Below are 23675 nucleotides of genomic sequence, written 5' to 3'. Positions count from 1 at the left end.
ACAGCAGTAGTCTGTAACTTTTTTGGGTTAAAAATGATCCGAAATCAATATTTGAGCAAGTACATAACCAGCCAGTGTTCAAAACCACCGCCTTACTTTAGCCCTATTCACAATGGTTATTTTATAATAATGTTTTCTAATTTGAATGGTACGAGTAGGTTTCAGCGGGAAATTCGAGCATGGCACTACGTTATTATGCCACGTCTGTAAACATAAAGAAGTTGTACAGGCTACTAGGCTATCATATCATGCAGGTGGCAGATCGTTTAGCCTTCTCTCACAGCAGCTAGAAAAATTCAATGTATCATTTTGATGGCGGATTGTAATCCAGAAAGGATTATGTGTTTATGAAACGCATGTGAATGAAATTAAAATATATTCCGGTTTTAAATATGCTTCTGATCACAGATAGCCTGGGATTACACAGGATATGTATTTTAAAGACAACCAGTTTGAAGGGAGCATAGTTTGCTTTTTGGGTTAAAAGAATGTATTAATATGAAATTCGAATGGCATGACAAGATTAGACAGTACAGAAATTTAAATCTACACGCTAATACACACTATACTCATTGTCACGCAATGCTGATGTTGTTAACATCAATAATTTGAGAATAAAGTATAACAATAATAATAATTTGCACAGTTTGATGTGATATGAGCTAACCGATCGTTAGATTTAATCATCACTGGTAGCATGATTTATTGTAATTCTTTTTTCCTCAGTTGGATAGAACAAGTATGGCAGACTTGTTACTTACTTGTTCAGATGGCAATATATAGTGAAAATTCTTATTTGGGTCATATATTCCAAGACGTAGGCTAGAATCTCTTTCCTGAGTATAGTATCCACACCGGTGCGGTGACTGACAGCTACACATTCACCTCAAAACATTAGATTCATCCGCATTGTAGCCGTGCCAGAACACCGGATCACAACCCCACGCACAGAAGATAATTCCGCACAGAGCTGCAACTCCAGGTTTTCAAACATATATGGCGACAAAGAGGTAAAACTTACGGACTGCAGCTTTAAAGTCAAAGTGAAATGTAACCCATTTTTCCTATGTGATTAGTGAGCTAAAACTGAGTGTTACATACCAGAATGGAGCCTGACACAATGCCACGAATGTTTGTTCGCATTTGCGAATCAGTCTGAATGAACATTGTATTCTGTATAGAACATTGTACTCCTGTATTGGAGTTATTGGGAAGACTAATTTTAAAAAAGTATGTAAACAACTTGCACAATTAGGGTGTATTCACACCTGTCTTGTTTGGTTTGATTGAATCGAACTCAAGTTCGTTTTCCACCTTGGTGCGCATCTTTTGGGCAGGTGTGAATACAGCAATCACACTCAGGTGCGGACCAAACAACTGTACCGAGACCGAGCTGAAGAGGTGGTCTCGGTCCGGTTCTAAACAACTCTGGTACGGTTGAATGGATAAACCAATGAGTGGATGACCTTAGGCATTTGTTTTGGCACAGCTCTCACCACAGCATTTGAGTCAGGATAAGGCCTGGACTTTGAATGGGCTATTGCAACTCTTAATTATTATTATTATTTTTTTTTTTCAGCCGTTCTGTTGTAGATTTGCTGGGGTGCTTGGGATAATTGTCCTGTTGCATGACCCAGTTTTGGCCCCACTTTAGCTGTCCTCACATTTGACTCGAATAGAATAGTTTGATATACAGAGGAGTTTATGGTCGACTCAATGACTGTGAGGTCCACAGGTCATGTAGCTACAAAACAGACCCAAAATCATCACCACTCCACCAGCATGTGTGACTTTTGGAATGAGGTGTTTATGCTGATATGTTTGATTATTAGGTTTTCACCAAACCTGCTGCTGTGCGTTATGGCACAACATCTCCACTTTGGTCTAGTCTGTTCAAAGGACATTGTTCTAGATCAGGGCTGTCCAAACTCGGTCCTGGAGGGCCGGTGTCCTGCAGAGTTTAGCTCCAACTTGCCTCAACACAGCTGCTTGGAAGCTTCTAGTATGCCTAGTAAGAGCTTGATTAGCTGCTTCAAGTGTGTTTAATTAGGGTTGGAGCTAAACTCTGCAGGACACTGGCCCTCCAGGACCGAGTTTGGACATATAAATATATTCTGGGGTATATATATAAGGGGTTATCAGATGCCCATTTTCCACAAGTTGATATGATTCTTTACAGTCTTAATGAAAAGTCTGTAGCATACTTTGGTTAAAATTTCTCAAAAGGACTGTAAAACAACACCCTTTTTACCTTGTCAAACACAGCTCTGTTTATTTTGTTGCATGTTGCTTTAAATGGTAATGAGCTCTGCTCACCCCGCCCCTCTCTTCCAAGCTGCTCTCTGAGGCCCTGTCCTAAATGGCACCCTAAACCCTCACGGTTTTCCTCTGAGTCTGCACTTTCGTGACGTAATGCCGCATTGACTGTCAGGTAGAAGTCTGCCGCGGAGTTCGCCCCAGTGCAGGCTCGGCAGAAGTGCAGATCGAGGGCACATGCGAGTACCCTTCTGAATGCTAAAATGAGGAATGGGACACCCTACGGTCTCGTAGACTTAAAGGACACACGCAAGCGGCGGCCATTGTTAATCCGTGAGACCGCAAGTGCACATGAAGTGTTTCATCTGGGACAGGGCCTGAGAGACTCTTAACTTCAGCCCCATTCCTCGTGAAACTTGCTAACTTGCACATTAGTAGGAAAGGCGATTTGCAAAGATTCATAAAAAAACCTTATACTCATTTCTTCTGTAGGTGAAGCTGGATCACGAATGATTTGCACGAACATAAACACAGTTAGGTAGATCGGGGCGCATTCCCAAAACCAAAAGTAATCCACTGTCTTCAGCGGCTCAGATTTAGGAGTAAACGATGACTGCTTTTTTCATTATTACTTCCAACAACATAACGCCTCAGTCCCAGCTGTTTCTTCTGTGACGCAGCGCTGAATTTTCTTCAGCCATTACTTCAGTGTCGCATGATCCTTCAGAAATCATTCTAATATGCTGATTTATTATTCATGTTGAAACTGCTGTGCTGCTTAAAGTTTTTTTTTTGGAACCTGTGATACATTTTTTCTTTGATTATTTGATGGATAAAAAGAACAGTATTTATTCAATATAGAATCTGCAACTTTCACAATAAATGTAAACTATAGTTTTTTATATACTCAATTAGCATCTTTCAATTAATAGTTTTATATTTATCCATTGTTTTTATTATAATTTTTGCAGTGTTTCATGGAATTATGTTCTTTCCCTTATTACATTTGCTAGCCCAGTTAATACTTTTTTGTTTCAAACCACAGTTTGTAATGTTGTGAATCACCTCATAGCCATTTGCATTGGTTGATGGCTTATAACTTCTTAACAAATACTTTTTTTTTTTTTAATCCCTTTGCGATACATGAATGGAAAAATACTGCCAGAACCAAGGCCGCTGAAAACATCAGCAGAACATTTCAGGCGAAGATCAAGCTGGCTGTTTCTATGAACACATTGATATGAACAGGCTATGAAAACATTTTTCATTAGAATATTGTTAAACAGGGTCAATTGTGATTTTTGTGTTGACTTTAAATATGTAATTTTAGGTCACGCAAAGTGTTTCAAAACTTATTCCAAGATAATCACTCAAACCTATTTTAATCCTGCAATAGATGCTGTTAAAGTCATGACTCTTCGAGACATTACTAGGATGTTTTTATTCAGATTTAAACAAATATTTCTGACACATTCTTGAGCCTCTGTCTTGCCTCATTTTAAAGCATCACAAATGAACCAAGACCTTTTTGAGTTATAGGAGCTGCTGAACGTCTGAAATCAAATAAGTCGGTCTTGGTGGTACTCTGCAAGTGGTAGGGTCTGAAACCATTACATAAGAGAGAGGAACAGAGCAAAGACAAAAAAGTAAGGCCACACGATAGATTGCACACTATAAAATACACCAACAATTGACCCTCTCCGCAAATGGATCTTTTGTTCCGCTCTCCCTGGAGCATTTTTCTTTGAATATAATCCAAGTCTTTTGGCAAGAAAGAAATGATTACACATAATAACAGCCTAAGACGAACATCATTGGCACTGACGGCTCTCCATGGTGATACATTTCACCCGGCTCTCCGCTTTTGTTCTAGTTCCCTGCGTTGCTCGGCTTTCCAGCACATGCTAAAGGTTCTTTAGAAATAAAACAGGAAAAAAAGAATTACTTACAAACATCATTATACACATTGTAGACACGTTTGGACACATTGGATCCAAACGTGTTGTGGATGAACCCTTGTACATAGTTCGCCGGAAACAAATTCGAGGGCACAAATCAAGATTTCATCCATATTTTTTTTTTTCTTCAAACAATAGAAACATTTACATGGAATTATTGGTAATGTTCAAGGCAGTGAGCACTACTGTACTGATGTGCACGGGGGAGATAGTGAAAGTTTTTTTTTTTTTTATAATGGATGCTCTATATATCTAGGTAAATATACAGAGAGTTCATCAATGGGTCACATAATTGCATTTTATAGCCTGTTCTCGATCAACCCGCCGTCATGATATTGGAGAACCCGGTGGGCTGTTTTCCTTCTAAAATAAGACGTTTGTAGAAGTTCTCCAAGTTCAGTGTCAGCCGCCGGTGGTTCCTCACTTTCTCTTCAATGGGGCAGTGGTGTTTCAAGTCTTTTAGAAGCTCCTGCAAAGGATTTGTTGTTTTTTGTTCCGACTGGTTTTTAAAGATGCTGTGTGATGCACACACATACACACACACTAAGAGAGAGAGAGAAAGATCAATGTCACTTTAGAGAAGTTCTTTGACTGAGGTCAGAAGAATCCATCAGATGCTTCCTGGTGTTGTAGAGTCAGGCTGTGTTTACAGAACCTGATTGACCAGTGCAAAGGCCAGTGTCAGTGTGGCGGCAGAAACACTGATTGAAGTCACAGATGAATGTCTGGCTCTGTTGTTGTCAGCCTGGTGAGAGCCCACCGAGTCAATGGATCCTTCCATATTAGGGTTCAGCACATTCTGAGGAAATATTACAAACTTTTTCAGTTCAAGTATTAAGATTATGGGTCATTCCCAATTACTCGCTACTCACTAATGTTTAAAAATGAATGTGTTTGTGGTATTTCTTTAAAAGTGTATAGGAGACTATCTTAAATGTGCTCTTGTAAAGCTCCGGCGCTTAAACTTTATTAATCTTAACTTGATTTGTTAACATGCTTATTAAATGACAATGACTGTTGCTGACTTAATGTTTCTGCTGCTGTTTTCCTGAATGAAGTCACGTCCTGGAGTATAATGTCATTAAAGTTAGACTAAAAGATGAAAAGTGATATTGAGGACACTGGAAACGCCTATTAAATAATTGCCAATCAAATTGCCAAAACATTTCAATTAGGGGCAGAAAAAAAAGTACATGTATATACACTCACCTAAAGGATTATTAGGAACACCTGTTCAATTTCTCATTAATGCAATTATCTAATCAACCAATCACATGGCAGTTGCTTCAATGCATTTAGGGGTGTGGTCCTGGTAAAGACAATCTCCTGAACTCCAAACTGAATGTCAGAATGGGAAAGAAAGGTGATTTATGCAATTTTGAGCGTGGCATGGTTGTTGGTGCCAGACGGGCCGGTCTGAGTATTTCACAATCTGCTCAGTTACTGGGATTTTCACGCACAACCATTTCTAGGGTTTACAAAGAATGGTGTGAAAAGGGAAAAACATCCAGTATGCGGCAGTCCTGTGGGCGAAAATGCCTTGTTGATGCTAGAGGTCAGAGGAGAATGGGCCGACTGATTCAAGCTGATAGAAGAGCAACTTTGACTGAAATAACCACTCGTTACAACCGAGGTATGCAGCAAAGCATTTGTGAAGCCACAACACGCACAACCTTGAGGCGGATGGGCTACAACAGCAGAAGACCCCACCGGGTACCACTCATCTCCACTACAAATAGGAAAAAGAGGCTACAATTTGCACGAGCTCACCAAAATTGGACAGTTGAAGACTGGAAAAATGTTGCCTGGTCTGATGAGTCTCGATTTCTGTTGAGACATTCAGATGGTAGAGTCAGAATTTGGCGTAAACAGAATGAGAACATGGATCCATCATGCCTTGTTACCACTGTGCAGGCTGGTGGTGGTGGTGTAATGGTGTGGGGGATGTTTTTTTGGCACACTTTAGGCCCCTTAGTGCCAATTGGGCATCGTTTAAATGCCACGGCCTACCTGAGCATTGTTTCTGACCATGTCCATCCCTTTATGACCACCATGTACCCATCCTCTGATGGCTACTTCCAGCAGGATAATGCACCATGTCACAAAGCTCGAATCATTTCAAATTGGTTTCTTGAACATGACAATGAGTTCACTGTACTAAAATGGCCCCCACAGTCACCAGATCTCAACCCAATAGAACATATTTGGGATGTGGTGGAACGGGAGCTTCGTGCCCTGGATGTGCATCCCACAAATCTCCATCAACTGCAAGATGCTATCCTATCAATATGGGCCAACATTTCTAAAGAATGCTTTCAGCACCTTGTTGAATCAATGCCATGTAGAATTAAGGCAGTTCTGAAGGTGAAAGGGGGTCAAACACAGTATTAGTATGGTGTTCCTAATAATCCTTTAGGTGAGTGTATGTGTATATATATATATATATATATATGTATGTATGCAGTTTTGAAACACTTTGTGTACGTAGTCAACACGAAAAAAATGAAAAAAAATAATAATAATTTCATTGTGCATTCCAATTCATCTCAATCAAACTGCAGTTGGGTTATTTTCAATAGGTTAAAAAAATAACTAAAAAACACCAGTTATCTAATGCAATAAAACACAATAAAAATATGATAACATAATAAAAAAAATGTTTTTTGAAAAAAATCTTTTATTTGTTTTTGCTTGAAAACAAAGCCCTCAGACAGTGACCATGTGCTGATTCTGAATCTCACATAGACTGACAAAGGAGTATACTTTAAAGGCTTGTGGACTGTTTGTGAAATGGAGCTTTGTGCTCGTGTATCCTACCTCTCTCATTTGGCACAAATCCAAATATTCCATAATATTTCCATATTTGCGATGTAACATATCTGAATGCTAAACTATTATTTATTATGTAAATTATAGGCTTTGTACTTCAGTCGCGTTCCAACCGTGACAGAAAGGCGTGTGCGCTGATGTTTGGGTCACTGTATTTTATTTTGATAAAGTACCAACTTTAGTAATGCTGGAACTGATGTGTATTGGTGTGTGTGTGTGCGCGCCCGCACTCATGTGACATGATCACTTCAACTGTTTCCTTATGCAGAATCAACTTTAAACACTTATTTTCGTCTTAATAATGCATCAATCTATAAAGGTCTGCTTTTATTTGTGTACACACAATGAAATCAAAACATTGTGTGTAATAAAATAAAGAAAACAAATAGGATGTTGCTTTCTGCCATTTGAGTTTCCTTTCTGTGAACAAATTAAGCCTGTCACAAAAATGAACTGAAAGTCAGCATACATAGGCTCAATAATTCAATAATTTATTCCTTGTATGTATATATGTACTGCAGATTATATATATAATGTATAATACATATAATCCTATATTATATATGTATAATCCTAATAATCCCCATCCACTTGATTGGCTCTATGACTCTCTCCTCTCCACCTGTAGCTGGTGTGTGGTGAGCGCACTGGCGCCGTTGTGCTGTGGCTGCCGTCGCATCATCCAAGTGGATGCTGCACACTGGTGGTGGTTGAGGAGAGACCCCCCCCACATGATTGTAAAGCGCTTTGGGTGTACAGCAATACGCAATAAGGCGCTATATAAATGCATCATTCATTCATTCATTCATAATGTAATATAATATTTAGCATTACTACTGTACTACTCTCTGTTAAAAATAAATTAAAAGAAACCGAGCATAGTAGATTTGTTGTCAACAATATAATTCGTTTTTTTTTTCTATAATGCCTGATGAGGTTAGAGAACACCTTACAAGAGATCAGAGACCATTCCTTCATCCAGAATCTCTCCAGATCCTTCAGATTCACAGCTCCATGTTGGTGCTTCTTCTCTTCAGTTCACCTCACTCATTTTCTACAGGGTTCAGGTCAGAGGACTGGAATGGCCAGCATAATCTTGTTATTGTGCCCAGTGACCCATTTATGTGTTGTTTTTAAGGTTTGTTTTTGGATTATTGTCTGGTTGGAAGATCCAAACATGGCCCATTATAAGATTTCTAACAAAGTCAGTCACTTTTTGATTTTTTTCTCTGTTGGTATTTGATAGAATCCATGATGCCATGTGTCTAAACAAGATGTCCAGGACCTCCAGCAGAAATATAGGCCCACAACATCAAAAATACAGCAGTATATTTCATCGTACACATGGGGTACTTTTTATCCCTGTGTTCACCAAACCCATCTTAAGTGTTTGCTGCTAAAAAGCTATTTTTTTTAGTTTCATCTGACCATAGAAGCCGGTCCCATTTGAAGTTCAAGTCATGTCTGACAAATTAATTTGCTGGAGATAGTTTTTTGGTGAAAGTATTTTCTGTTTTTTTTTGAGAAAGTAAGGGCTAAGTTTAGGTGTAGGGCAATAGCACATACAGTTTGTACAGTATAAAAACCATTGCGCCTATGGGATGTCCCCACTTTTCACAAAAACAAATATGTCCAGTTCCTCATGTTAGAAATTAGTGCAGCATCATGACAAAATAATAAAAGGAAATAAAATTATTAAAATTTATTCATAGTCACCTAATTATGATATTGTGATAAAACTTTTTTACATTTTTAAAAACTGTGCATTTAAGTAATTTGAAAAGAAAAAATAAATAAATAAAAATAACACACCCAGCTAAAAAAAAAAAAAAGCACTAAGGACATATAGCTAATGTTCCCTTTAAGTTATGAAAACATTATTTCTGAATGTTCTCACATTTAAAAAGAAAATATTTAGTTTGTTTGTTCTAAACATTTACAATTTAAAAAATATTGTTGAATTTTATCACGCAGTGTCATTTAAAAAAAAAAATGTTCCATGAATGATTTTTTTTTTTTTTTTTTTTTGAGAACGTTAGAAAAGACTAGATAACTCTGAATGAACATTCCATTGATGTTATTGGAAGAACATTTGTTCATAACTATAAGAGAACCTTTCCAGAACTTTAGCCAAAGTTCTGAGAAAGGTCTTTGTTAGCTGGGTAGAGAAATATTAAGTTTTAAGTTAGGAAGGACTTTCATAATTATGTAATGATATATTGTACAGGTGAAATGTGTCTTACCTCATCAGCACATTCAAAACTGTTAGAACACTTCTGCTCACTGTCCTGTGAAAATAGAAATAATATTATTAGCATCATGTGACCATAACCTGCATACTGTACTGTTCAGTGTTAATTGTGTATGGCTGCCCTCCAGCCATCATTCCATCGTAATCTACTGTACATAATTTCAGTCCTGGGTTTAAAAAAATACATACACTAAACTGTAGTAGAACTGTGTAATATGGAAGTTAAAGTTGAATGTTACTTAGCTTATACATAGTTTTATATGAAGAGACTGTAAGTCAGTCATCTGACGTTTGGTTCCTCTGAGAAGTGTAAACTGTGGTGCTCTCAAATAGCTAGACACAACAACATTGTCTTAACAGAATGGCATGCAGGTCTGTTTGGCTGACCAATAACAGATGGCGTGCAGACATTACAAACCTAACCCTTAAATACTCAGTAAATGACAGAAATCAGTTGATTGTACTGAAGATGTAAATTATGTGGCCAGTCGTGTCACTTCTGTGCACTGACTCTGTGCTTTGAGCAGGTGTTTTTTCTCGTGCTATGAAGCAGAATAAATGCATTAGATACTCTAACACTTGAAGCTATGACACATAAGCAAACTCTTAACATGCTCAAGAAGCTGTCAGCTGGTTATGGTTTGTTAGCTAGAAAACAATTATAAACATACCACCTCGTCTTTGTGAGAAAAAAATAACAACAAATGCAGCCTCTTTGATGTAAAACCATAATTAAGAAGCTTTATGAAAAATTGCACAATGGTTTGCTTGATTGATTCTTTGAATTGCTTTTCCCACAAGGAACATGCAAAGTTTTAGAGCTGTTTTATGGTCCAGGAGGCAGTGCTGTAATATACAATAGTAAGAAAGAAAGAAAGCATGGAATCACTTATGTTTATCTTTTTTTTTTAACGATAAAACACTGACTTCAGAGGATTAACAAGCAGCTTGAAACGAAAGCAAGCAAACAGAAACCCAAGCAGAACTTCACAGGTAGGGTGACATTAATAAGCATTATTAATAACTGATAGTTTCAGTGCCCTATTTTACAGTGCAGTCAAATCCCAGCTGCACCAGGAAATGGATTCATCTCAGAAAACATGTATTTCCTTTTGTACCCATCTGTAAATATTCCATGGCGAATTCGCTATACAGTTGTGGCCATTTTACGCCCCCAATATTTCAACCCAAACACCTGTATATTCACCCACCACCTGTAATCGAGTTTAACCAAGTGCCCTCTGCTCCTTTGTAGCAACATAAGCAATAAAATGCCCCTATACTTTGTGATGTCATGTGCTTTCAGTGTTGTAAATACATTGGTCCTGAAGAAGGCTGGGTATTTTGTCATATTTAATAGAATCTTGAGCAGTTCCAGTAATCTTTCTGCTAATTTATCCATCTGTTTGGATAGAAAGCAGTTCTTTTACAGCATCTGTCCAATTTCATGACATTTCTTTCCACAATGTAGATAATCATGTTTTTCAAACGTGTTCATGTGGACAATTGGTTCTGTTCACACATGACCTTTAAACACACAAAGAAAATGCAGTTAAAATTTATGGAAAACCTGCATTTTTGAAAGTACATATTGCCATTCTATTCAGCAGAAACATGCCTTCTTTTTATACAACTATACCAATTTTCTTCTTCAAAATAAACTGTTGCCTTGGGTGGAATAGCATTTGAACATAGATTCAGCCAGCACAATTATCAAGTAAAGCAATCTTGAAACAAACAAAATCTGTTATACCTGACAATATCCACCCTAAAATGTCCAAAGTGGACAATTGTGGCTAAAATTGCACTCTCAGAAAAAAAACAGGCGTACAACAGCTTGTCACTGGGGCTTTGTACCCTTTTACTGCTAAAGGATTCATAATAGTACCATAAGAGTACATATTACTATTCTAAGGTATTACTATGCTCCCTTTAGGGGTAAAGAAGGTACAAAAGTCCCAGCAGGCACCGGATGTCAATATAACGTTAGGTTGACGTTGGACATGGCATTGGACATCACATTTTGGTTGAGAATGAAATTCAGGTTGACGTCATTATTTGATACCAATTTGACGTTGACTTAACATTGGATTTTGGTTACACAACCTAAACACAACATATCAACACCAGTTGACGTCGGTATTGGACATCAAATTAACATTGACATTACAATTTGAATTGACATTGAATTTTGGTCACCTGACGTTGCAACCGAAATTTAACCAAATATCAATGTCTTATATGTCTTGTTGTGTGCCTGCTGGGGTATTCCTTTGAGGGTACTGCCCCAGTGAAAAGCTATTGTACCACTAAAAGTATAATTTTTCGACTTTTTTTCTGACAGAGTAGCAAATCATTCAAATCATGATATATACTGTATATGTATCAGGTGAAAAACTGACTATTATGGAAATGTATGTTTTTTCCCCGTTTTATGGACAGCTGGAATATTTTCAATGAGATACACACATAATCAGAGACTTGACATTTTTGAGTATGGCTGCTTATTCAATCAACACATTCCATACTGTAAAATTCTTTACCACGAGGGCGAGTTCAAAACATTCAACGCAGCATTGTAAACGCACCAAGTAATCGAGATACAAGCAGCCATGTCAGATAACCACTTTTCACAGATTGACTGATGCCTCCTACAACAGTTGGAGACATAAATTAAAATAGTTATTTCCCGCGCGACTATATGATATTTCTGTCTGTGGAGTTTTTATAATTTGTTTCAGCATGGATGAGAGAGTACAGTCATTTTCTTCAGTACCCAGGGGCTTATAACTGAATCCTCAGGACTTAGGACAAAACTGCGAGGCACGATAGGATGGAAGTGGTCACACTAAGTCATATCTCTATAATGCAGGCCCTTTCAAACTTGAATTAGCTGTAAAATTAGTGTTTGTGATGACATCACTTATTTTCATAGGATTACATAGCTTCCTGTGTACAAGACAAATCATACTAACATCCTTGAAATCAATGTGGCAATCAACATTCACTATCTAGCTGACTATCGAGACAGGATTTTCATGGGCCAAATTCGAAACTTTGTTCCATCTGAGCACTAAGGTTAAATATTTCATGATTTACAGGTATTACAGACTTCGTTGATGTAGACAGCCATGCTGCAGGTCCACTCTAAATGGCCTCTGCATGAGCTGACAAATGCTCTGTTTATGAATTATTCACCTGCATACTGAATTATACAAAAGTGTTTTACCTTCCACTAGACAGTCTTCACATCTTCAGGTAAAACATGATTTTTTTCCCCCCACAAAGAGGAATTCTGGTTCCCTCAGTTATTTTAATGATTGTAATAGTTTGTGTCCTCAAGGGTTGACCTAGTTTTAAGGAGGAATTTAATGGAATTGATGTGTTTTGCTTTTATACATGCACAAAGCAGCGATACATGTTTTAACGCTGATCTTGACATTCAGGGCAATTCAGGACTATCCAAATTGAATGTACAGGCTTACAGAAATACTAGCACTATTTCCCATTACACAAAAAAGGGGAATATTGGGTAATGAATGTTTTTTATGACTTTAAAAGTGAACTGTGCAATTTCTGTGCCACCTGCATAGAAAAAAGAGATCTGTGTAACCAAACCAACCCACTGGACAATCATAATTAGCCCAATGACCATTGAAACTATAGGAGTAAAGAAAGTCTCAATGACAAAAAGTGTCCTGATTTATCTAAATTCATCCCTACTCTCTAAGTTGTAAATAGATGATTATTGGAGTATGTTTTAAAAGAAAATACTTTGTTTACTTAAAAATCTTGCATTTAATTCAGTTGTTATTTGCCATTTCTTTGTTATTATTTGTGAAATTTACTAGCAATTTCAGAGTTAAAAATTGTTTCTACACCAAGGTTTTTTCATTGTAGCCCAAATACCACAATGAGAAATATGCCACTCCCACACCTAGAATACATATTGATTGGTATGCAATACTTGAAAATCACTGTATAGTACTAATCATAAAGGCTGTCTGTTTTCATAAACAAAATCATTTTAAGATTGACAGCTAATGAACAAATTCCTTTGCTGTAGGTGGTAATCTTTTACTTTTTTAACCATTTGAAAATGAAATATTAATCTCTATTTAAAATCTTGTTCTGATGCTACTCTTTCCTGGTCCTTGTCATACAGTAACTGTACAGGCTCTGATAAGACCATCTGTCTCATCAACTTGCAGAATTTTAGCATTGGTAGAGTATATTTTGGGTAGAGTAAAATAATCCAATACAAGAATTCCAGTGAAATATAATTAACAAAATGTTGAACCTTTAACCCCGGGGAAAAAAAAATCAACCCACAGCAACTATTAGTAAAGGCCCTCTGCTATTGGCTAGTCAATCATATAGCTCTGACCCAAACTCACACCGTTGGTTTTGAATTGGTTTAATGTTTTGAAAACATTAATTTAATGCCAGTGTTTGGACTTTTCTAGTGAAATCATCCTACAAATATCTTACTTATAATTGTCTCTGCATACTGCACTCTTAGAAAAAGGTACAAAGCTATCACTGGGGTGTTGTCTTAAGGTTCCAAAGCTAAAGGTAAATCTTTGTACCTTATTTACCCCTAAATGTTACATATTAGTACCTAAAGTGTACATATAATTAGGTAAGCTTTAGTAACAGTCTTGTGCCTTTTTCAGAGAATGTAGGTTAAACTGGAATAGGAAAAAAATTATTTAATATTTAATATAATAAAAACGGCACACTTCATCTTTAAAGGGGTCATATTATGCGATTTCATGTTTCCCTTTGTCTTTGGAGTGTAACAAGTTGTTTGTGCATATATAAGATCTGTAAAGTTGCAAAGATTAAAGTCTCAAACCCAAAGAGAGATTCTTTATAAAAGTTAAGACTCATTCAAACACGCCCCCACATGTCTACATCATGCTGTGGGAATATTTGCATAACACCGCCCAAATGTATACGCAATGAAAGAATGCGTGACTTTTATTCTCGCTGTAGTATTGCTGCTGCCGCCATGTCATGGAGACGCTGTGTGTTTCGTTGTGAAAGCGAAAGTACTTTGTTTGGCCTTCCAAATGAGTACACAACTAGAAATCAGTGGTTAAGTTATGTTTACAACACTGTTCCAGAACAGTACAACGCAAACATTCATTTACTGTATACTGTTTCCTGATCCTGGGAGAGAGTAGCTTACAATGTGAACACTATGAATGGCTGTGAACTTTTTTTTTTACTAATTAATCGCACATTTTTTTCTGAAATTAATTGCGATTAATCCCACCTAACATTAAAGTTTTTAAATATACTTTTATATTGCAATTTCACTTTCAATCTTCAAATTAATGTACAAACAACATTTTTTTTATATTTGTTTAATGGCATCTTTTTTATGACTGGAGGCAAGTATCACTGATAATACTGTAGTAATACTGATTTCCCTATTTAAAAAAAAATACCCTATAATATTTAACCATTGAATAGCCATTAAACATTACATTATAATTAAGAGATATCAATTTTATAATTTAAAATACTTTTAAAATAACTAATTTAAGTGAACTTAAAATAATCTTCACATAAACCATTATAATAAACGTCACAAATTTTCAGACCTACCTGAAGGTTGGCGCATGTGGAGAAAACGCATGCTCTGTCTATTTGCTTGACATCATTTGAGTTGATGACATGTTTGGTGATGATAGCTGGTTGCAGATTGGTCCGTACTGATGGGACTGCTGACTGAGTCTCAGTGATGGGAACTAGACCCGCATCCGTGCCATAACCGAATGCCTGGATAGCATTTCCTGCACACCGAAACATACACACACACACACACACACACACACACACACACACACACATATGCAAATAGAAACATGCATGAAAAAGCCATGAAATTTTCATGTGGCAAAAAAAACACAGCAAAAGAGATCACATGCCCATAAGACATAGCATTTCTCATTAATGTGCTATTTAGGTTAAGCCCATAAGGATGGCTATTCAGGCCGTGAGGTTACGTGAGGTTTCATCTCCACTCACTCAAGCAAGTGTTCTCTCTGAAGTCTCGGAGGAAGGCCTCGCACTCAGCTTCGTGATTTCCACTGCCTCGACAGCCACACCAAGGGGAAATGGTGATGTTGATGTGGCTCGCATCCACATAGTTTGGAGTCACATCTGATCCTGTAAGGCCAAGGGTAGAGATTCTCATAAATATTCATTAGGTGGGAACATGTTGGTTTATAGATCTCACTGTCTGGAGTATAATGTGCTGTTTGGCTGAGTATAATGGCTAGAGGTTGTTGGTCTGCTCTCTTTTAGAGGTCCGTTTGTTCACAGCATGACTGGGTTTTTAACCCTCCAGGATTCATTTCAGGTAAAAGGCTAAAAGGATGCAATTTAAAATGTTCTCTGATTGCAGGCCTAATTTACACGGCAGAAGTAGTAATTATTTCAGATTACTTTATGAAAATTGCCAAAAAGACGGAAAAAAAAGTCAAAATAATAATTTTGTGTCTTAGAAAAAATAATACATTCATGTATCCAAACAAACCTTAATGCATTTTGTTGCAAATTCATCTGTTAACTTAGTAAAATAGCTACTAATATAATGTATGGCTCTGTGTTGTTCCCTTGCACTCATGGAAATATTTATAAATTTGGAAAAATATAATTTATATATATTTGCTCTTAGTATTATGACAATCTTTCTTTTGAACAATTTTACACGTTGCCTTTTATCAAGCTATTTTTTCAGTATAAATATAATACATTATGTATGAAATATAACTTATAAATTATTTATAGTGGCTTTTAAATTTTAGGAAAAGGGAAAAGGGGATTGTTATATTTGGGGTCGTTGACTTCAAAACATTTGAATATCCCTTGCCTTCATCTGTCCTCCTGTTCTTTCTAATCTTTCTTGAAATAAAATTCCTCATGCATCACTAATTAAAACAGCTAAAGAAGGCAACATACATGTTCCAAGGAGTCAGTCCATTAAAATGCAATTGCAAATTCTTATTATTGCCGTGCAGCAGATTTTTCTCATAATCACTCACCAATGAGTCCAACGTAGGACACCAGACAACCGTGGTAGTTATCATTAGGACAGCTTGTTATTGAATGCGGTGTCGTCTGGCAATTCATGTGGAAGTCTGCCAGCCTGGATCTAGTCCAAAAACAAAACAAATTATAGAATTTAAGAGGCATGAAACATTTTTAGCACATTCGACTGAATAGGATTTAGATGCATGCTTGAATAAGCTACTAGTCTTTCTATATTTACTAAGCAAGATTACAGTACATGACGCTGAAGAAAGGATACATTTTCATATTCTCAAATAACCGCCGTCTGCACCTTCTCTGTAAGGTGCTCCAAGAGTCACACGCTTTTGGATCAAGCTATACGGGAAGATTTACTCTAACAGTTATTTATCACCACAGCTGCATCTGCTATCATCAATGCTTTATAACCAAGACCGAAACAATACGCAGCAGTGAATGTGCAATATGACATGCGTTCTGTCAGGCCTAACCAGTGTCTGGTGGGGTTCCAATTCAAGGCCATTTTCTGCTCGACTCTATGTGGTATTTCTCAAACTCGAGCAATCTGCCTCAAACAGCCTCTTCCTACGGGGCAACGTGCATTCAGAAACAGATTGCTCTAAGCACTAGAACTGAGGTGGGCAGGGGGTCACATTAGTACTTCTTCTTGAGTATTACCTCTTTTCCCTAGCACTTTACACACACATAAACTCAGAATAACTCTGAGCCCCGTGCATCCTTCCCTCAAATAACGCTGGTGAGATGGAGATCTCAGGTTCACTGCCCTCCTGCGAGACCTTGATTAATAGTGAATCATTCTACATGGCAGTACCCCTGACTCACCAACTCAGCTACGGTGTGAATATTAACCGAACCGTTCTTGCTGTTGGGTTCACAGGTGTTGCCTACTGGGTGTTTACCTCCCAGAACAAAGAAAAGTATCTGCATCGCTCTCATGGGTTCTGGCCGAAAAGGTCATCCTTTCTACTCTGCTTTATTGACATGGAAATGGATGTTCTTCTGATGCTTTTTGTGCAGTATTTTCACCCCAAGCTTTATCTCTAGATAAGCGCTGCCGTGACTCACGGCAAAAAAGGCAAAGGCAGCAAGGTGTGTGAAATCAGCAATCAAGGAGCGATGCATGCTGATGAGACTGCAATCCAAAGTGGACCGACCGCTCTGAAAGGGCGAACTGAAGTGCTCCCGAATTATGACACTAGCAGTTCAAAGATATTACTCAATTATTTACATCATACTACATCATAGGTTCATTTTTAACAGAGCTGGAGTGTAAGACCTTGCTAACACAGTGCAACTAGAGGAGACATGGGGTCACATGGGGTCAGCTGTAACACAGTCAGTTTAAGCAATAAGAAATAAGCTACACTATCATGCATACATAATCAGCAGTGTCCAAAGATGACACACAAAGACTGTACAAAATGGGACACTGGATAAGCTATATATATCAATCGAACAAGAATTGTAAAAAAAAAAAAAAAAGTGACAGTTTCCACAAAAATGTACAACTGTACATGCAACCGTTTTCAGCTTTGATATTAATAAGAAATGTTTCTTGAGCAGCAAATCAGCATATTAGAATGATTTCTGAAGGATCATATGACAATGAAGACTGGAGTAAAGATACTGAAAATTCAGTCTTGAATCACAGAAATAAATTACATTTAAAATATATTAGAATGGAAAACAGTTAATTTAATTTTAGTAACATTTCACAATATTATTGTTTACTGTATTTTCGATCAAATAAATGTAGAAGGTTTCAAAAGTGTTTTAATTTGACAAAAAGACATATGGGAATCAAAAAGCACAAATAAACAAACAAAAACATAGTTAAAAAATATAGAAATTAATTACTACTTTCTGATCACTCAGTTTTTCTCAGGATACTGTCAAAATCCTATTTTTTTAATCTTATCTTATTGAAACAGCATGGTTTTTAAACTAACAAATGCTAAGTTATTTTAGGACCGCTTAAAGTTTACTGTGAATTCAACATGCCACCTCACTTAGCTCAAGTTCTATGCAAAGATCATGAATATTCTATCAGTCTACTACCATCATGATTCAACCCCATGAACTTATACAGCCATTGTCCTGAAGCAGATACGTGAAGCTCGCAGACGTGGTAGTACATACACTTGAAAAATGTGAATGTGGATTTTTTACCTTAAGGAGATTTTTATACTGCATCTGATCCTTAAAAACACTCTCGTTCTCTCAATACAATGTGTTCAGGTCTTTTTTTATTAACATTCATTTATTTAATTTGAAGAAAGCAAGTTAAATGTGAATGTGTAATTTCATGGAACAAAACTAAAACACTCCTCTACCTGCCATTGGTCAACCAAACAGATAACCCCGCCCCAAAACTCACACTATTGGTTGAGCTGTTGCTGAGTGAATCTCAAAGAGAGATGTTGAAAGCACCACAGAAATTAAATGTTGTTTTTTTTTATTATTTTTTTTTACCAACCTTTAAATGACAAACTTTCCTGCAAATTAGGTTGGGATTAGAGAGCATTAACATCCAAACTGACAAAGCATTTTAAGTGTTTGACGCTCCCTCAAATTATCCACTTGATACTGGTTGCAAGTTGAACTCACAGCGCTTCAAATATGAAAATATTTTTTTTTTAAATCTGGATGTATTATCATAGAAAATAACAAATACATTTCTAAAAAAATATATGTTAATTAAATGACAGAGCTGTGTTGGGTCAGAGGAACGTTCCTACAGATTCATAATATGGTTGTATGTTGAGGTTTGAGTTTTCGGCAAAGCAGGAAATGTGCACATGGACTTTTTTGTTTTGCTATTAGACCAGAAACATAAGAACAATGCGTGCCTAAATTAACGAATTCCTCAGTGGTGCTGATGATTTACATTGTTAATTACATTCTGGCTGGCTCAAGGAGGCAGAAGGGTGGAGATGTGAAAATGAATGCTCCTGGTAACAGGTTTGCAGGGCTGGAGTGTTAAACCGTCATCATCAGCGTTAACGTTACCCACTCCCCCCAGGAGACATCATGAGCCCTCCATGTCATTCAGGGACATCTCTAAACGGATGTCACCCTCTCGCTGCCAAACATCATGTGTATAGAGTTAGTCAGACCTGTGGCAACTTGCAGATGATGAACAAAAGTTACCGAAAAATTACAGGGTTTGGTCTTTCATTTTACTTTGAAACTAGCTGGCCTAAGCTGGTCAAACTGATTTAATCAGCAATCCTGTATCAGTTAAATTAACATATTTCAAATTAGCTGTTTTATATTTGGTCCAGTTTAATCATAGTTGTGCCAAATCTAACAATGGTCTAGACGCTTTATACTCATGAATTGCCACAGATGTAGTCTTATGTATAGAAACTAAATAAATGCAGAAACACTTCTAATTTACCTATATTTTTCAGTATCCCTAAATGAGTTGGTTTATGTACCCAATAAAAACTGTAAAAATAAATTACTCCTGCTAAATCCATCTTAAGTTGGAAGCTGTTGGAACATGGTAGCTGGTATCATTAGCCTGTAAACGTGTTTCAAAACTAGCTTGACTACCTTCGGCTGATATGGTCATCTGGTTTTGTTGATGGTCTTAGACAGTCCAGCAGCTTACACTAGCTAATGACAATACTAAAGCCTATTGGGTCTAATTTTTTTGCATGCAATTTGTCTGTTCAAACCAGTGTGTTAAAAAAAGATGAATAATTATTACATGTATACAGATTTATTCTCTGATAGTAGGTGGCGCGTTTAGAAAAGCAGAAATAACCTGGGTTACATAACAGTCTGCTCTACATTATACAGTGAGCTTTCAATACAGTAATACAATAAGCTTTTAATCAAGCAACTCAACGTTCCTTCGTTACTAGTTATAAAGTGACATTTTTGTATTAGTAACGGGGACTTGCGGCTGCACTCGTGGGATTCGCAGATGGATCTGGTGGAGGGAATGGAGACGGGCGAGTCCCTATCCAGCGGCCTCTCTCTGGGATCGGAAGCCTGCTCTACGGTTTCTTCCCCCTGGGGAGGTGACTCGACGCTTCGGCTGTCTCCCGGGCCTGTGATCTCGCGGTTCCGGTCTGAGGCACGGTGGCGATTGAGATTGTGGGGATCGCACATGAATCTGGCAGATGGGTTGGAGACGGGCTCACCCTATCTCCACCTGCATTCCTCAGATCTAGCGCTCTCGATCGGGGCTGGAAGCCTGCGCTGCAGTTCTTCTCTCTTTGAGTAAGAGCTTGCTGTTTCATTACGGTCATTCTCAGTTCATAATATGAATCTTTTCACATCAGACCATGTATACTTGTCTGGTGGTTTGGCTGCATTTAATTCTGAGGAATTAAATTATGTATTCATCTGACTGTGATAAGTTAGATACAGTATATATGGTGTACAGGAGCCTCTTGGGATAAATTTCTCGAGTGAGAGCACAATGTTTTATCTCTCTTCCTCCGAGGAGGTTGAGGTGGTCAGCAGGGGCTGCTGGGCCCCAACCGTGTTCCAGCTCCTCATTTAGGGAGCGTTACCACTGGAATTTTGGAGTCAGAGTGGCTCTCCCAGGACGAAGGCTTCTAGCAGAAGGCGGATCTGCAGACCGTCATTCTCGCTGGATAATCTTCGGCTTAAACGTCCTGCTGCCTATGGCCCAGGACTTCTGAGGACCGGCTCCTATGGGGAAGAGCGGTGTACACCGCATTACACGGTGCCCGTCTCTCCTCAGTGCCCTCAGGAGATCAGTCTGCCAACCCTGCCAGTGTTCCAGGGCGCAACGGTTTCCAGCGAGCGCTTCGCTCAGTCTCTTCCGCACGGAAACGTAGCGGAGCTGAGAGGTTCGCCACTCCTTTAGAGGTCTCTAGAGCAGCTAGATCGGCCATCTCCTGCCTGTCCTCTGCTTCAGGACACCAAGCTAGCCGCTCTAGGTATACCAGAGGCCAGTCTTGAGAGACTGGATCCCGTAGTAAGTCACCTGGTGGTGTGGGAGCCCCTGCAAAACATGTCTCATTGAGCCCTGTTTGAGCAGGCTCTGGTTCTATCAGTCTAGTCTTTCTAAGAGATGAAGTGGGTCTGAGGACCGTCGTTTCAATAGGAGACTTCAGCTGAGGCAGTCCTGATGCCCGTGGCCCAGGACCTACGAGGACATGCCCCTCTGGGGAAGAGTGGTGTACACATTAGACGGTGCCCTTCTTTCAGTTACTTCCGCCCGGAAACATAGCAGAGCTGAGAGGCTCGCCACCCCTCCATGGGTCTCTAGAGCAGCTGGTTCAGCGAGCGTCATCAGGCCTCCTCTCTACAGAGTGTTTTAGAGACCTCTGCTCGCCAGAGCACAAGGAAACTGTACGCCCTGAAGTGGAGACTCTTCACTTCATGGTGCGGATATCGCCGGCTCGACCCAGTGAACTGTCCGATTGGTACAATTCTGGTGTTCTCGCGGGCCTGTTCCTCTGCAGGGTTAACCCACTCCACCCTGAAGGTCTACGTGGTGGTTTTTCCGGCCTACCGCGCCCCTCTCGGGGGCCAGTCAGTGGGTAGTCTCCCCCTATTTACACGTTTCCTCCACAGCACAAGGAAATTGTATGCCCTGAAGTGGAAGTGCCACTTCATAGTACGGAGGTCACCAGCTCGACCCAGCCAACTGCCCGATTGGTACAGTTCTGGAGTTCGTGCAGGCCTGTTCCTCCGCAGGGTTAACCCACTCCAGCCTGAAGGTCTATGTAGCGGCTTTACTGGCCTACCTCGCCCCTCTCGGTGGCCAGTCAGTGGGTAGACACCCCCTAGTTACACATTTCTTCCACAGTGGAGCTCCACTGGGGCAGTTGTGTGAATGGTAGGTGAGTCTCCTCGCAGGATGCCCAGTGTACGGAGCGCAGCAGGCATTCACATAGCGTTCTCCGACGCAGCATCTCGTTCCCTTCGGGGAACCATGGTTACATACGTAACCTGGGATGTTTTGGTGTTATATAGAGACACCTAATTGCCTGGATGACACAGTTTGTTTGGCTGCTGCTGCCTCACTGGTCATCCTTCTAAACAGTTTGATTTGTTATACATTCTGTCTCAAATGCCTGGTGAATCACATACATGCTGATTAATACTCTGGACTACATTATGTTGAATCTGAAGTATTTGTAGTATATTGTGTTTGTTGTTTTTGTTTAGTCTTAGTAGCTACTGTGTCTATTCTCTGTAAAGAGCTCTAGCTAAAAGCTCTATATAAAACATAGTATTATTATTGTTATTTAGTAAAAGTTCCTTGGAAGGCTGGTCATATGATGTAAACAGCCCATTGAAGGAGATCCACTTCATGCAGAATAAGCAACTACTATATACGAAAGTCTAAGATTAAATATCCTTTCATTGACATTTTTGTTTAATGTTAATTTCTTTAAAAAAACAAAAAACAAACAAAAAAAACTTTTTTTTAAAACTTAAACAAAATTACTGAGTGTACCATTAAGATGACAAACATGTTTCATTCTTCAGCAGGGAATCATGGCAGCCCACTCATTTCCTAATTGGAGTGTTTATCACTGATGATTTAGGAACAGATGGTTGGGGTGCTTGTCCTCTTCATACTCTGGCCCTGGTCCAGCATGGATATCCGCAAACAATAGACAGCATGTACTCGGACAAGTAGAGTATCAAGGCCAAATATTTCAGGCAGGCTATGTCTCTTTCTGTTTCTACGGTTCATTTGAAAACGGTCCTTCAGAAGATGCTAATTTAACCACACAAGCGTATCTGTTAGGAAAGATCTCATTGTTCTTCAACTTTAACATGTCCACAGAGTTTCTGAACATCTCCGGACTGTGTGCTAATAATAAGTCCATATTGTGCATATTTTCGTTTGGTAATTTTTTTCGTTTGGTAATCCAGCTGGATTCAGGACCATAACCATGAAGTCTAAGCAACAAGACCATGAATCATTTACACAACTCCTGAAGGCACACTGAATCTAATATCCATGTCACCTGACTCAAATAAGAGTCTGGCTTTTTCAGCATTCAAGCTTAAGCCAAAGCTTCATCTGTATAATAGCTTATTCAAAATGCTTTTGGACAATTTTAAAAGCTCAGATTAATCTAATTTGTGTTCAGGTATGAGATGGAAAAGCATCAAAGTATATGAAATGCATCGAAATGCATCTTTAAACATTGGATGTCAAATAAATAATGCATTTATGTTAAAGTAAAGAACAATTTAGTGAATGAAAGCAGCCAGGAGCTTTAGAAATGTGGCCTCCAAAATGTTTTTAGGCTTTTTAGTGTAAGTACAGTAAATGCCAAATAAAATCCTTAGATTAGTAATAGGCATGA

General features: G+C 38.5%; 1 protein-coding gene across 1 annotated transcript in view; it reads right to left on the bottom strand.

Annotated features, from left to right (window-relative positions):
- Positions 1 to 3678: 3678 nt before the first annotated feature.
- The window catches only part of LOC306864016 (GDNF family receptor alpha-2-like), a gene marked incomplete at its 5' end in the record, with an annotated part of 63283 nt that continues 43286 nt past the window's right edge, over positions 3679 to 23675 (bottom strand). Inside the window, 5 exons of the mRNA XM_079407670.1 lie at positions 3679 to 5013; positions 9287 to 9331; positions 14911 to 15098; positions 15334 to 15474; positions 16353 to 16462. Coding sequence (XP_079263796.1) covers positions 4861 to 5013; positions 9287 to 9331; positions 14911 to 15098; positions 15334 to 15474; positions 16353 to 16462 — 637 coding nt within the window. The 3' untranslated portion in view covers positions 3679 to 4860. The remainder of the gene's footprint in view (positions 5014 to 9286; positions 9332 to 14910; positions 15099 to 15333; positions 15475 to 16352; positions 16463 to 23675) is intronic.

This window comes from Barbus barbus, assembly GCF_936440315.1.
Source record: "Barbus barbus genome assembly, chromosome: 45".
Taxonomy (NCBI): domain Eukaryota; kingdom Metazoa; phylum Chordata; class Actinopteri; order Cypriniformes; family Cyprinidae; genus Barbus; species Barbus barbus.
This window is presented reverse-complemented; position numbering and strand designations above follow the sequence as displayed.